The sequence below is a fragment of the Nannospalax galili genome, unplaced genomic scaffold (genome assembly GCF_000622305.1).
Source record: "Nannospalax galili isolate Female #2095 unplaced genomic scaffold, S.galili_v1.0 scaffold341, whole genome shotgun sequence".
Taxonomy (NCBI): Eukaryota; Metazoa; Chordata; class Mammalia; order Rodentia; family Spalacidae; genus Nannospalax; species Nannospalax galili.
In genome coordinates this window covers 1,576,306-1,590,326 of record NW_008346082.1, presented here as the reverse complement: position 1 = coordinate 1,590,326, position 14,021 = coordinate 1,576,306, and the positions used below count along the sequence as shown (strand labels likewise).

Sequence of the window (14,021 nt, the reverse complement as noted above, 5' to 3'; positions counted from 1 at the left end):
CACACACACACACACACACACACACACACACACACACACACACACGACTAGAGAGGTAGCTCAGCAGTTAAGAGCACTAGCTGCTCTTGCAGAAGACCCAGGTTTGATTCCTAGCACCCACATGGCAGCTAGCAACCATCCGTAAATCTAGCTCCAGGGAATCTGATGCCCTCTTTTGACCTCAGCAGGCATTGCACAATACGAGTTCACTTATATGCAGTCAATTCACTCATACACAAAAAATAAAAATAATAAAAATATTTAAAAATAAATAAAAATATTTTAAAGATAGCAGATCAAGGATTGCACACCAGCCATGTCACCACCAAGCCTGGTCAGAGACTAGAAACCAAGGGTCTATCACAGCCTAACTCCTCGGCTCCATTTTCAGCTACAAAATACTCCTAGTTTTACAGATGGAGGAGAGTTATTGAGCACTGTTTTAGGAGAGGAATTGAGCATCATTGTAGGAACTGATAACACTCATTGAAAGTGTGGGAGATGATTTTTGCATGTGTGTGTGAGCATGTGTGTGTGTGTGTGTGTGTGTGTGTGTGTCTGTGTCTGTGTCTGTGTATGTGTCTCAGATCCCAGGCAGTTGTGGTAGGCACAATGAGTACCTTAGGTAGTCAGGGAAGGCAGGTGGAATACTTGTTCCAGTAGCTGTTGTAAGGTCCTGTCCTCCATGTGTTGTACTGGTCACTGCCCAGGTAGCTTGTACAACATTTAATCATCTTCATCATAGGGGTGGAGATGTCAGATAGCATTACTCCTTACTTCACCAGAGCCTGGGACCCCCTAGATGTTTCCTCTCAGATCTCCATCACAAAGCTGATCTTCACTGACCTCAGGCCAGTTAGAAAGTCTAGCCTTGAACATCCCCTTCCCATTAAAAAATAAATTATGGCTGGGCTGGGCATGGTGGCACCCACCTTTAGTCCCAGCACTCAGGAGGCAGAGGCAGGGGATCTTTGTGAGTTTGAGGCCAGCCTGGTCTACAAAGTGAGTTCCACCCCAGCTGGGGCTACAGGGAGACCCTGTCTCAAAAAGACCAAAAAATTTACAGCCAGGCGTGGTGGTGCATGCCTTTAATCCCAGCACTTGGGATGCAGAGGCAGGCAGATCTCTAAGTTCTAGACCAGCCTAGTCTACATAGCCAGTTCCAGGCCAGTTGGGGCTACAGGGAGACCTTGTCTCAAAAAGAAATTATTTTGGACACCCTGCCTCACCCTCCCTAATGCTGGACACCATTCCCTGCTTTCCACTCTTTCTTTCGACATTGATGAGCAGCCAATGTCCTACCTAAGGCAAGGTTTTGAGCAAGGTCTGAATCCATTGTACTATCAGTTTTCATCCTGGCTGTACACTCTTTGAATTGGCCTGTAACCAATTTCTCTCTTTCTCTTCTATATCCAGGCCCCAAGGTTTGCCTATTCAACCTTAAAATTGCTTGAATATGCTGGGTATGGTGGTGAACACCTTTGATCCCAGCACTCGGGAGGTAGAGGCAGGCCTGGTTCAAGGCCAGCCTGGTCTACCTAGTGAGTTCCAGGCCAGCTGGGGCTACAGGGAGACCCTGTCTCAAAAAGACCAAAAAAAATTGCTTGAATTTATTCCCCCTTCCTCCATGATTTCACTCCTTTATCCTTATGTTGCCTTCACTAGGAGACAAAATAATATCATGCTTAGAAATGTACTCTGCAGTATGGTACCTGACTCCAAATTTCAATAATGCTGTGAGAAAAAGGGTAGGGTTGTTGTAAAGTTTAAATGAGTTAATCTATATAAAATTTTTAGAAAAATGCTGAGTATATTGGTTCATGCCTGTAATCCCAGCACTCATGAGACTGAGGCAGGAAGACTACCCCCAAGTTCAAGGTCAGCCTGGACTACATAATGAGACTCTGTTTCAAAAATATCAAAATAATGAGGGGCATGGTAGAGCTTGTCTTTAATCCCAGCACAAGAGGCAGGGGCAGGCTGATCTCTGTGAGACTGAGGTCAGCCTGGTCTACATAGTAAGTTCCAGGCAGGCTGAGACTATGGGAGATCCTGTCCAAAAGCAAACAGACAAAAGACCCTAAATGGTATATGCCTAGTAATCTCAGCACTGGGGAGACAGAAGCAGGAATATCAAGAGTTCGAGGCCACTGGGCATGGTGGCACATGCCTTTAATCCCAGCACTTAGGAGGTAGAGGTGGGCAGATCTCCATGAAATTGAGGCCAGCCTGAGGCCAGTCTGGTCTATGTAGCAAGTTCCAGGCCAGTTGGGGTTACAGGGAGATCTTAAAAAAAAAAAGGTTCAAGGCCACCCCTTAGCTATATATGAAGCTCAGAGCCAGCCTGGGCTACACGAGACTCTGCCTAAAGAGAAGAAAGGGAGAGGACGGAAGAGGAAGACGAGGAAAAGAAAAGAAGAATAAGAATGCTTGACGTACAGGAGGCTATTATGACTAGTCTGCTGGTTTGCTTGCTTCATCTTGGAAGTCCTATAATCCAGCATCAGCATAGAAGCTGTAGTATTTTTCCAAAACTAAAAATTTGACCAACATACTACCCTAGTTCAGACCCCTTAATACTGTACTGCCACTTAACCTTGTCTTATAAGGCCCTCTATAGTCCACTCCTTAGAAGTCTGAAAGAACTCATATGAGAGACAGGATGAAAGAGGACTTGGGCCTGAAGGTTACATGCCTGTAATTCCAGTGCTTGGCAGGCTGAAGCTGGTTGTTCACCAAGAGTTCAAGGCTATTCTTGGCTATACTGTGAATTCCAGGTTAGCTTGGGCTACAGAGAGACCCTGTCTCAAAAAGACCAAAAAACAAACAAACAAACAAACAAACAAAAAACCCCAGACCCTATAAAACCATACAAGAAGCTCAAGAAGAACAGGCGTGTGAGGGAAGGGGGAAGAGGGTGGGGTTTGCAGCTCCAAATTGGGGGATTTGACATACTGAGTTTGGAGTGTCTGGTCATGGTGGCCATAATCAGATATAAGAAAGTAGAATGTGGGTGAGAGGTCAAGGCTGGAAAAGAAAAGTTTGGACTATAATAATTAATGCCGTGGATGGGTTATATAACATGGCTTTAAGGGAAGAATAGGAGAGAAGATGGCTCTGGATAGTACCCTGAGGAGTTCCACATTTCCACAGTGGGTGTGCAAGAGACTTAGGAAAGTGAAGCTCAGAGAAGTTGAGGAAGGAAATAGTTTCAAGAAGAGGGTAGTCAGAAGAGTGATATGCAGAGCCAGTCTCACAAGATAGAGTGAGGAATGTGATAATCAGAACCAACAAATGCAGTTTTAATGTTTGAGTGTAGGAGATGCAGACTCCTAAATTGAATGTGGAGTTATCAATCCATTCAACAAATGCTTATGAATATAGGTACTTATGAAGTCTCATGGTGGATAGGGTACAACTGTAAATAAGATTATACTTTGTTCTTTCAAAATGGACATGAAGACAGATCATAAACATTTAACCAAAGTAAAAAAGTAATTTTTCATAATATATATAAGGTATAGACTATGCTTCTAAGAATCTTGGCTGTGAAAGAGAAAAATTTTTTATAGAAAATGTCCCAGGTTGAGGGAAAGAGGTACAGTGAGGCTGGAAGACATAGGAGAGATGGAGAACACTGATGGACCATCTAAGGAGATGGGGAGAGGTGGATCTGGAGGGCTAATACTCTCTCCATCTTGCTGAGGATGAGACCCAGGGCCCTTCAGGGATTTTTTTTTCTTCCCAATGGTATCCTGCTATGTTGTCCAGGCTGGCCCTGAACTGTTAGGCTCAAGTGATCCTCCTGCTTCAACTTCCTGAGCAGCTGAGGCTACAGTCATATGCCTATCTCACTTCCAGTTCTATTTTTCAGACTGGGAACTCCCAAAGGTCTAGGTTTGAGTCTTTTCTTCCAGGGTCAAGGTTGAAATGGGTGACTGAGAGGTTTTAGAGAGGGTTAGTTAGGGAGGAGGTCTAGGTCATGAGTAGAAATGGAAGATCAGGTCAAGATCCAAATTGGGTTCAAGTTGTGGGTCATTGTTGGGGTCACTGCTGAGGTCAAGATGAAGGTAAGTTCCTACCTTCATCTTGATTGAGACAGTATTTCTCAGGCAAGTAAGGGTGGCCTGATATGGACCTCTTGTAGGTATAATCCTCTGCAGCATATTTGACCATCTTCTGCAGGGCTTCAGGATCCATGTGGCAGTGCATGGTCTGAGTCAGATGGGAGGGGGAGGGAGGGAGAGAGAGAGAAAAAGAGAGGGGAGAGAGAGAGAGAGAGAGAGAGAGAGAGAGAGAGAGAGAGAGAACTTCAGGAAAGACTAGCTGCCTGGGACATGGCTGCCTAATGCAGGTTTCACAGACAGGGAGGGCTTTTGGGAATCTGGCACCTTCGAGTCGAAGGATGGGATTGGTGGGGCACCTGCTTTAAAATGTAATCCTGTCTCTGACAAGACCCTGATTCTTCTGTGGCTCTTACTGCAACACCAATATTATTACCCTTGCCCCTCACTTTACTCTGGTTCTCATTCAACCTTATCTTTTTCCTGTTCTTGTTCTGAACTCTAGGCCTTCTAGATTATTGAAGTTCACTTCATCTCAGCCCATTACTTGTTGTTTGGCTAGATCTGTGGAAACCCAAATGAAGACATCCCTTTAGGATCCCCTTGTCTTCAGTTGAGGGCAGAATGCCCAAGTAAGGTATAGGTTCCACAGTCTGAAAAGGCAGCTGGGACCAAACCACTTTGCCCCTATGATCTTAAGGGCAAAGGCTTTTTGTGGCTATGGCTGATGCCAGGTTGCTCCCAGAAAAGTCTTTGGCTCAGGGGCTTCTGGGATGATGTGCTTAGCTGATGATGTCCTGCCAGATCTGGCACGGTGACATACACGTGCAGCAAGGGTGCCATGATTTAGCATTTCCCTGAAGTTTACACACACACACACACACACACACACACACACACATACACACACACAGTAGTACACACATAAACACACACAGATGTGATGGTGCATGCCTTTAGTCCCAGCACTCGGGAGGCAGAGGCAGGTGAATCACTGTGAGATAAAGGCCAGCCTGGTCTATGTAGTGTTTTCCAGGCCAGTTGGGCCATTGGGAGACCTTGTCTTAAAACAACAACCACAACACCAAAACCTGTACACAGATGTGTATCCATATATACACACTCAAATATACTCAACCACACACTAAACAGTCAGATACACATACATATAAATATAAAAAGAGTTAAGGTAGTACATGCCTTTAATCCCAGCACCCAGCAGAGGCAGGTGGATCTCCGTGAGTTCAAGGCCAACTTGGTCTACATAGGGAGTTCCAGGCCAGCTGGGGCTACAGAGAGACCCTGTGTCAAAAAGGCCAAAAAAAAAAAAAAAAAAAAAAAAAAAAGAGTAGGAATGAGTCAGTAAAGTGCCTGCTAGGCAAGCTCAAGGACCTGAGTTTGGATCCCTAGCACCAGTGTAAGAAAGCCAAGCAACAGCAAAGCGTGCCTGTAACCCCAGTACTGGAGGACAGGGGGCAGAGACAGGTGGATGGATCCCTAGAGCTCATTGGCCAGTGGGACTAGCCCAAACCCTGAGCTCCAGGTTTGTGAAATACCGTGTCTCAAAAAAATATGGCAGAGAGGGCTGGAGAGATGGCTCAGCGGGTAAGAACACCAACTGTTCTTACCCGGATTCACGACACGGGTGCACTTACCTACATGCAGGCAATTACACATAAAAATAATAAATAAAATACTTTTAAAAAATGACAGAGGGAGACAATGTCAACCCCAGGCCTCCAGGAGTGAAGGCACACAGGCACAACCCCCTCCCCCCAAACCATTTAGAAAAACTCACAGGCATCATCAATTTTTCTGTTTGAGGCTTTTTTCAGATGTCTGTGGTCTTTGCTCAAGTTCATCAGTAGAAAACCAAAAGAGCTTATCTAAGGCTTTGGGCTATGGGTGGGCTTTGCCAACCCGGGGCACCACTGTGGGACTGGTGGGGCATCTACCACTAGTCTGATTGAGAGTTGTCTGCAAACGCTAATGTCAGTTTCCACACATCTTTCCTCTTGTAGGGATCAGATTCTTTAGAAAGGCTCCTTTAATCTTTGGCCTAGGGTGATGACTTAGCTGCCAGTGTTCTTAGACCCTGTGGAGAATCTGTGCGGAGGGCTACTGGGGATTTTAGTATTCAGTATATGGACGTTCATCTGCTTTCGAGATTCTTGCCAAAAAAAAAAAATAAGCCTTGTGACTTTTTCAGAGTCAGAGACAGGCAGTCACCCTGTGGCAAGGCATAGATGAGATTAGGCGGCTTAACTGCTTCTTAAATGGCTTTCAAATAATCCTTATTTTAGCCTTGATTCTGTCCCATCTTCAGTTCCAGAGAACTAGGATTGCCAGTTGCTGAGCCTTTTTGAAATTCTGCATTCTTAAGCTGAATTATGCCTTGGTTTTCCACTGCTGGCCTTGGATTCAGCTTCCTCAGATCTGCTAAATCAGTTTCTGCTTCTCCATCATATTTTCTGCTTGCCAGACTTTCCTCGCCATGGCCCCTTCTTTCTCACCATCCCTGTGAGATTCTGTCTTAAGTATCCATTTACTGTGGTTTCAGAAGGGTTTCAGGCAGGGGTCAAAATGCATGTGTGTTCAATTTTAACCCAGAGAATTAGAATTCTTTATGTATTCTGTATACTAATCAGTTACATGTTGCAAATCTCTCAGTTTGTGACTTTTTTCTTTAATTTTCTTTATGGTGTCTTTGATGAACAGAAGTTCTTAATTTAAACATTGAATTTATTAATCTCTCTTGTGGTTAATGCTCTTTATGACTAAAGAAATCTACCCATACTAAGATAATGGAAATAATGTCCTGCATTTCCTTCTGAAAGCTTATGGTTTTACTTTCTGTATTTAATCTGTCAGGGCTTGCATTTTGAATTTGGTGTGAGTAAAGAATTGATTTTATTTCTACCCATATGAATAATCAGTTTTCCTACTGAGCAGTCTGTCTTGCCCCATAGATTTGTAATGCCACCCCAAGCCTGATGAATCTTTTTCCACAGCTTTATTTGTCAACCATTTTGCTGAATATTGTTTTCATATATGCATGTCTATTCTTGATATGTTCTATTTAATTTATTCATCTATATATGATACTATGTGTTTCCATAATTTTGTAATTATATAACATTCATATCTGACTAGGCAATTCCTTTTCATTTTGTGTGTATGTGTGTGTGTGCTCGTGCACATATGTGCATGTGTGTGTGTAGAGGCCAGAGGTCAACATCTGGTGTCTCCTATCATCTCCACATTGTTTTTTGTCTTTTTGAGACAGGGTCTCCCTGTAGCCCCCACTGGCCTGGAACTCCCTATGTAGACCAGGCTGGCTCTGAACTCACAGAGATTCCCCGGCCCCTGCCTCCCAAGTGCTGGAATTAAAGGCATGCGTCACCACACTCGGCTTCCACCCTATTTTTTTTTAATTTTTAAAAAATTTAATTTATTTTTAAAAATTTTATGTGTATGTGTGTATTGCCTGCATGTAGGTAAGTGCACCTGTGTTATGCAATGCCCTCAGAGGTCAGAAGAGGCTGTTGGCTCCCCTAGGACTGGAGTTATGGACAGTTGTTAGCTGCCATGTGTGTGCTGGGATTCAAACCCGGGTCTTCTGCAAGAACCACCAGTGTTCTTAACTGCTGAGCCATCTCTCCATCCCCAGCCACCTATTTCTTTGAGATAGGGTCTGTCACTGAACCTGGAACCCACTGATTTAGAATAGCTGGCCAGCAAGCCTCAAGGATCTTTCTGTCTTTGCCTCTCCAGCACTGGGATTACAGGCATGAGTCACTGCATCTGGCTTTTTTATGTGGGTACTGGGGATTGAACTCAGGTCCTCATGCTTGCACAGCAAGCACTTTACCAACTGAGCCGTCTATTCAGCCCCATGTTTAATTTTTTAAAAAATATTTTATTTATTATTTTTATTTTATGTGTATGTATGTATTGCCTGCGTGTAGGTAAGTGCACCTGTGTCATGCAGTGCCCACGGAGGACAGAAGAGGCTGTCGGATCCCCTGGAACTGGAGTTAGGACAGTTGTTAGCTGCCATGTGGGTGCTGAGATTCGAACCCGGGTCTTCTGCAAGAACAGCCAGTGTTCTTAACCACTGAGCCATCTCTCCAGCCCTGTGTTTAAATTTTTAAAAAATTATACTTATTTGTGTGTGTGTGTGTGTGTGTGTGTGTGTGTGTGTGTGCGTGTGTGTGTTCAGGTCACATGCACATTTGGGGTTGGAGGAAAACTTACAGGAGTTGTTCCAGAGGTCAGAAAACACCTTACTGGAGTTGGTTCTCTCCTTCTACCATGTGGGATTGAACTTAGGTTGTCAGGGTTGGTTGCCAGCCTCTTTACCCATTGAGTAATCTGGAAGGCCTGTGTTTTGCTTGTGTTTTGAAAACAGTCTCACTGTGTAGCCCAGGCTGGTCTCAAACTTGAGTGCCTACTGCCTCAGCTTCCCAAGTAGCTGAGGTTACAGGCATGATGAGATTACAGCCTGGGACTCTGGTCATCAGGCTTGGCAGCAAGCACCTTTACCTGCTGAGCCATCTCACTGGCCCCTATTTGCTAATTTTTCATAATAACCTATTGTTGCTTGCTTATTTTTAATCACTTTTAATTTTAAAAAGTTGGAGATAGGGTCTCACATAGCTGAGATTGAACTCTAACTTGGTATGTAGCCAAGAATGACCTTGCACTCCTGATCCTCTTCCCTTCATCTCCCAAGTGCTAGGATTATAGTCATGTGCCAACATATCTGGTTTTCTATGGTGTTAGGGATCAAATCCAGGGCCTTGTGCATGCTAAGTACTCTACCAACTGAGCTACATGCTCACAGAGATCTGCCTGCTTCTGCCTTCCCAAGTGCTGGGACTACAGGTGTGTGCCACCTGTGTCGGTTTTTTTTTTGTCTTTTTTGAGTCAGGGTCTCCCTGTAGCCGCAGCTGTCCTGGAACACACTATGTAGACCAGGCTGGCCTCGAACTCACAAAGATCCACCTGCCTCTTCCTCCAAGTGCTGGGATTAAAGGCTTGTGTCGGGTTTTTTTAAAAAACCCTTTGGTACTTTCAATATCTGAAATCCTCAGTGGTAAAGTTTACAGTCTGCTATTTCTGGTGATTCTGTAATATAGTGTTTTGTTTCTTTTTATATTTAGCAGTGTTGGGGGTGTAATCCAGAACTTCACGTATGGCGGGCAGGTGCTTTACCACTGAGCTCTGTCACCAGCCTTGATTTGTTATCTTGTGTCTTTTACAGTGAGCTTATGTTTGATTGGCCTTATTGTGCATACCTAAAGACCTACCTTAAGGATGTTTTCTACCATGTAAGTTACACATTTCCTCTGTGTGTGTGTGTGTGTGTGTGTGTGTGTGTGTGTCTGTGTGTGTGTGTCTATGTCTGTGTCTGTGTGTGTGTGTTTGGCTAGGCAGGGATCCAGAGATACTGAACCTTGTGTTTCAGTTTGGAATTCACAGATTTGGTTCCTCTACTTTTCAGATAGTTTAAGCTTAATTTAAACACCTGTGTGTAGTGTTGTTATTGACATTTGTTATCAGGCAATCCTGGCTTTAAAAAAACATTTTATTTTTAATTATGTGTATGTGTATGTGTATGTGGGTGGGGGTATGTGTGTGAGTATGTGCACATGAATGCAGGTAGTGGTAGAGGCCAGAGACATTGGATTCCCTTGGAGCTGCAGTTACAGGTGGTTGTGGGCCATCACATGAGTGCTGGGAACTGAATTCAGATCCTCTGTAAGAGCAGTACATGTTCTTAACCACTGAGTCATCTTTCCAGCCCCAAATCCCTATTTTATTTATTTTATTTGGTCTCAAAAAGACCAAAAAACCCCCCAAAACTGGGATTACTGATGGTTATGAGCTGCCATCTCAGGTGCTGAGAGCTAAACCTGGGTCCTTTGCAAGAGCACCAAGTGCTCTTAACTGCTGAGCTATCTCTCTAGCCCCTTACATATATTTATTACAAAAGATTATCTGTGAGAGTTCAAAAAAAATTCTGTACAAGGCTTAACTGTGGGCATTGTTTTTTTGAAGTAGGGCTCACTACAAAGCCCAGTTTGGCCCTGAATTATCCATCCTTTAACACATAATTTTCTGCAGAATATCTTGTGAAATAAAAGGATTTTAAAATTTTCTATTTATAAAGTCTTTTTGTTACTCCAGGGTCTCTCATTTCCCACATTCAGCATTCTTCTTCTGTCCCACACTGAAGCCCCTTTGGCTCCCTGACACTGTGGCTAGAGTGAGTGACCTAACTCATAATTCAGCCAGGTTAGGAACCTGGAGCCTTCTGTCCATGCCCAACATAACCCAGAGGCCCTTGGTTTGCAGGATGTCCTCTCTCTTTCTGCTCTAAGTTTCAGTTCCTGGAGGGGCCTTAGAATGCTTTTTCTCAACTCTTCTATAGGAAGCCTCCTTCTTGTGGTCATATAGCCAAAGGCCTTCAAGTCCTGGGAGTGCCCTCTCATTGGAGCCCCTGTCAACATGTGCTCTGCTGATGTGTGGTCCACATTAGGCACTGACTTTGTTCACTTGTTTTCTGTGAGCTCCTCAAAGGCAGGGATTGGCTCTTCCTTTTTATGTTTTTGAGATGTATTCTCACTATAAATGGAGCTTCCTATGTAGTCCACTCTGGTCTTGAACCTGTGATCCTCCTGCCTCTCCCCACCCAATGCTGAGATTATAGGCATGTGCCAAGACACCCAACTCTGGTCTTTCTTTTTCTATTTTTTTATTACTGGGGATTAAATATAAAATCTTGCAAATGCCAGGTAAATACTCTACTACTGAGATATATCTTCAGCACCTATCCCCTTTTTCTTTATGAAAAAATTGGATTTATTTAATTTTATGTGTATGCATGTTTTACCTACATGTATGTAGGTATACCACATTCTTGCTGAGGCCAGAAGAGGGCGTTGGACCCTTTGGAACTGGAGTTATAGACAATTGTTAGCTACTATGTAGGTTCTGGGAAATGACTGGGGTCCTTTGCAAGAACAGTAGTCTTAACAGCTGAGCCATTCCTCCAGGCTCTCCATCCCCCCATTTAAAAAACAAAAAAAAAACTTTTTGAGAGTCTCAATAAATTGCCCAAGTTGCCTAGGTTGGCTTTGAACTTGCCCTGTAGCCCAGGCAAGCCTTGAACTTATGATCCTCCTGCCTCCCTAGTGTTAAGATTATAGGCTTGTGTCATCAGATCTGGCACTTTCTTTTTAAGTTTTAAAAATTTCTTATTTAGTCATGGTGGCACACACCTTTAATCCCAGCACTTGGGAGGTAGGTGGAGCTCTGTGAGTTCAAGATCAGCCTGGTCTACATAATGAGTTCCAAGCCAGCCCCACTACAGGGAGACCCAGTCTCAAAAAGTCCAAAAAGTTTTTATAGTGTGTGTGTATGATGTGTGTGTAGGTGCGCATGTTCCATGGTGTATGTGGAGGTCAGAAGACAACTTTCAGGAGACAACTTTCAGGAGTCTTACTGTGGATTCTGGGATCAAATTCAGGTCCTCAGGTTTGTGCAGTCTGGACTTTTATCCACTGGGCCATCTCCTTGGCCCCTGATTCACCCTTTCTGCCTACACATGAAGCTACCCAGCGGAGTTTTGTTGGACCATACACAAAGATGAATGCTTTTAGCTGGAGTCACAACTAGACTCCCAGATACCTTTTCTCTTCTTTGAAGAAAGCTGAACAGACCTATCTGGCCACTCATCTTCAGGTACTGACAGACAGGAATTGTGATATACAGGCATAAAGACATGCCTATTCTATGGGACATTTCTGGCCTTTTCCATAGGCAGCCATTCCACAGGCAACCTCAGGGCCAGTACGTTTTCTGATCACTCTGGAACTTTCAACTCTTCTATTTTTTCAGCTCTTCACAAGTGTGCTTCTCCCCACGTTTCCAGTCTTAGGTCTAAAGGGCTTATAATCCCAGCTACTCAGAAGAATGAGGCAGGAGGATTGCCTGGGCTACAGAGCAAAGTTCTAGGGACAGCCCGAGCAATTTGGTGAGATTTATTTTTATTTTTATTTTCATTTCTGTGTATGTGTGTGTCTGTGTGAGTACCACACATAAGCTGGTGCTTGGGGAGACTAGAAGAGGGCATCAGATCTCTTGGAGCTGGAGTTACAGGAAGTTGTGAACTGCCAGACATGGGTGCAGGGAACCAAACACAGGTTCTCTGGGAAAAGAGCAAGTGCTCTTAATTATTAAGCCAGCCCCTGAGACCCTATATTAAAAATCTATATTTTTTAAACATACATAAACACATTCACACATACACACACAAAATATTTGAAGACAATTATAATGACTGTTAATGTTTAAAAAAAACCTAGAAAGTAGAGAATGAAAAACTTACTCTTGTAGGAAAAAAAAAATTTTTTTAAGGCTTATTTGACTTTTTTTTTTTTTTCGGTCTTTTTGAGACAGGGTCTCCCTGTAGCCTCAGCTGTCCTGGAACTATGTGGACCAGGCTCGAACTCACAGAGATCTGCCTGCCTCTGCTTCCCAAGAGCTGGGATTAAAGGCGTGCACCACCACGCCCAGCTTTATTTGACATTTAGAAAAAAATTTTTTTTTTGGTCTTTTTGAGACAGGGTTTCCCTGGAACTCACTATGTAGACCAGGCTGGCCTCGAACTCACAGAGATCCACCTGCCTCTGTCTCCCAAGTGCTGGGATTAAAGGTGTGCACCACCATGCCCGGCTTAAAAATTTTTTAAAATTTTTTTTTGAGACAGGGTCTCCCTGTAGCCCCAGCTGTCCTGAAACTCGCTATGTAGACCAGGCTGGCCTCAAACTCACAAAGATCCACCTGTCTCTGCCTCCCAAGTGCTGGGATTAAAGGTGTGTGCCACCATGCCTGGCCAAAAATTTTTTTTAAATTTTATGTGTATGAGTGTATTGCCTGCATGTATGTGAGTGCACCCATGTCATGCAATGCCTAGGAGGTGAGAAGAGGGCTTCCGATTCCCCTGGAACTGGAGTTAGGGACGGTTCGTAGCCGCCATGTGGGTGCTGGGAATCGAAACCGGGTCCTCTGCAAGAGCAGTCAGTGCTCTTAACTGCTGAGCCATCCCTCCAGCCCAATTTTTTTTTAAATGGCTGAGGCTATAGCTCTGTGGTAGAGCACTTAGTGTGCTTGATGCCCTGGCACCATAAAAAGACCAATGACAAAAATAAAGCCAGGCATAATGACATACACCCATAATCCCAGTACTTGGGAGGTTCAAGGCCAGCCAAGGCTATACAGTAAGTTCAAGGCTAGGCTGTGCTATTGAGACTTTGTCTCAATAAACCCCAAGCAAACACAAAATAACTGGGTATGGTAGTTCATACCTGTAATCTCAGCACTTGAGTGGCTTGAGGCAGAGGGATTGCCATAAGTCTGAGGCCATCTTGGGCCACATAATCAGTTCCCAGGACAGCCTGGGCTATTGAGTGAGGCCCCATCTCAACAGATAAATACACACATATATAAATATATGAATGAAACTTTTAAAAGCTGCAAATACTGACATAGTGGCCATCACAGACCAGTCATCCAGACACACATGATTATATACTCTGAACCTTTACTTACTGGGGTCACAAACTTGTTGGCCTTCCAGGCCCACAGAGGTGGGTCCTTATAGACCTCCTTGATAGAGGTAGGAGCTCTGTAGGAGTCACTGTAGGTGCTGATGGGGGTTTTGGTCTTCCACAGAGGTGGGTCCTTATAGACCTCCTTGATAGAGGTAGGAGCTCTGTAGGAGTCACTGTAGGTGCTGATGAGGGTTTTGGTCTTCCGAGAGAAGAGGAACATGCTGGGGTCTCAGGGATGCTGTAGTGGGCTCTCCTCTGGACATCACTGACCACCCTCTCTCCTAGATAGCCCACACCTCCAGCCTGGATGGTGCCCCTAGCTGCTGTGACCCTCCCC

The 14,021-nt window shown here is 44.2% G+C and overlaps 1 protein-coding gene across 1 annotated transcript in view; it reads right to left on the bottom strand.

The window, feature by feature from the left end:
* The window catches only part of CUNH9orf24 (chromosome unknown C9orf24 homolog), a 17,535-nt gene extending 3,631 nt beyond the window's left edge, over positions 1-13,904 (bottom strand). Inside the window, 4 exon segments of the mRNA XM_008842452.1 lie at positions 621-729; positions 4,079-4,226; positions 13,682-13,736; positions 13,824-13,904. Of these exon segments, the coding sequence (XP_008840674.1) occupies positions 621-729; positions 4,079-4,226; positions 13,682-13,736; positions 13,824-13,904 (393 nt within the window).
* Between the last annotated feature and the right edge of the window lie 117 nt (positions 13,905-14,021).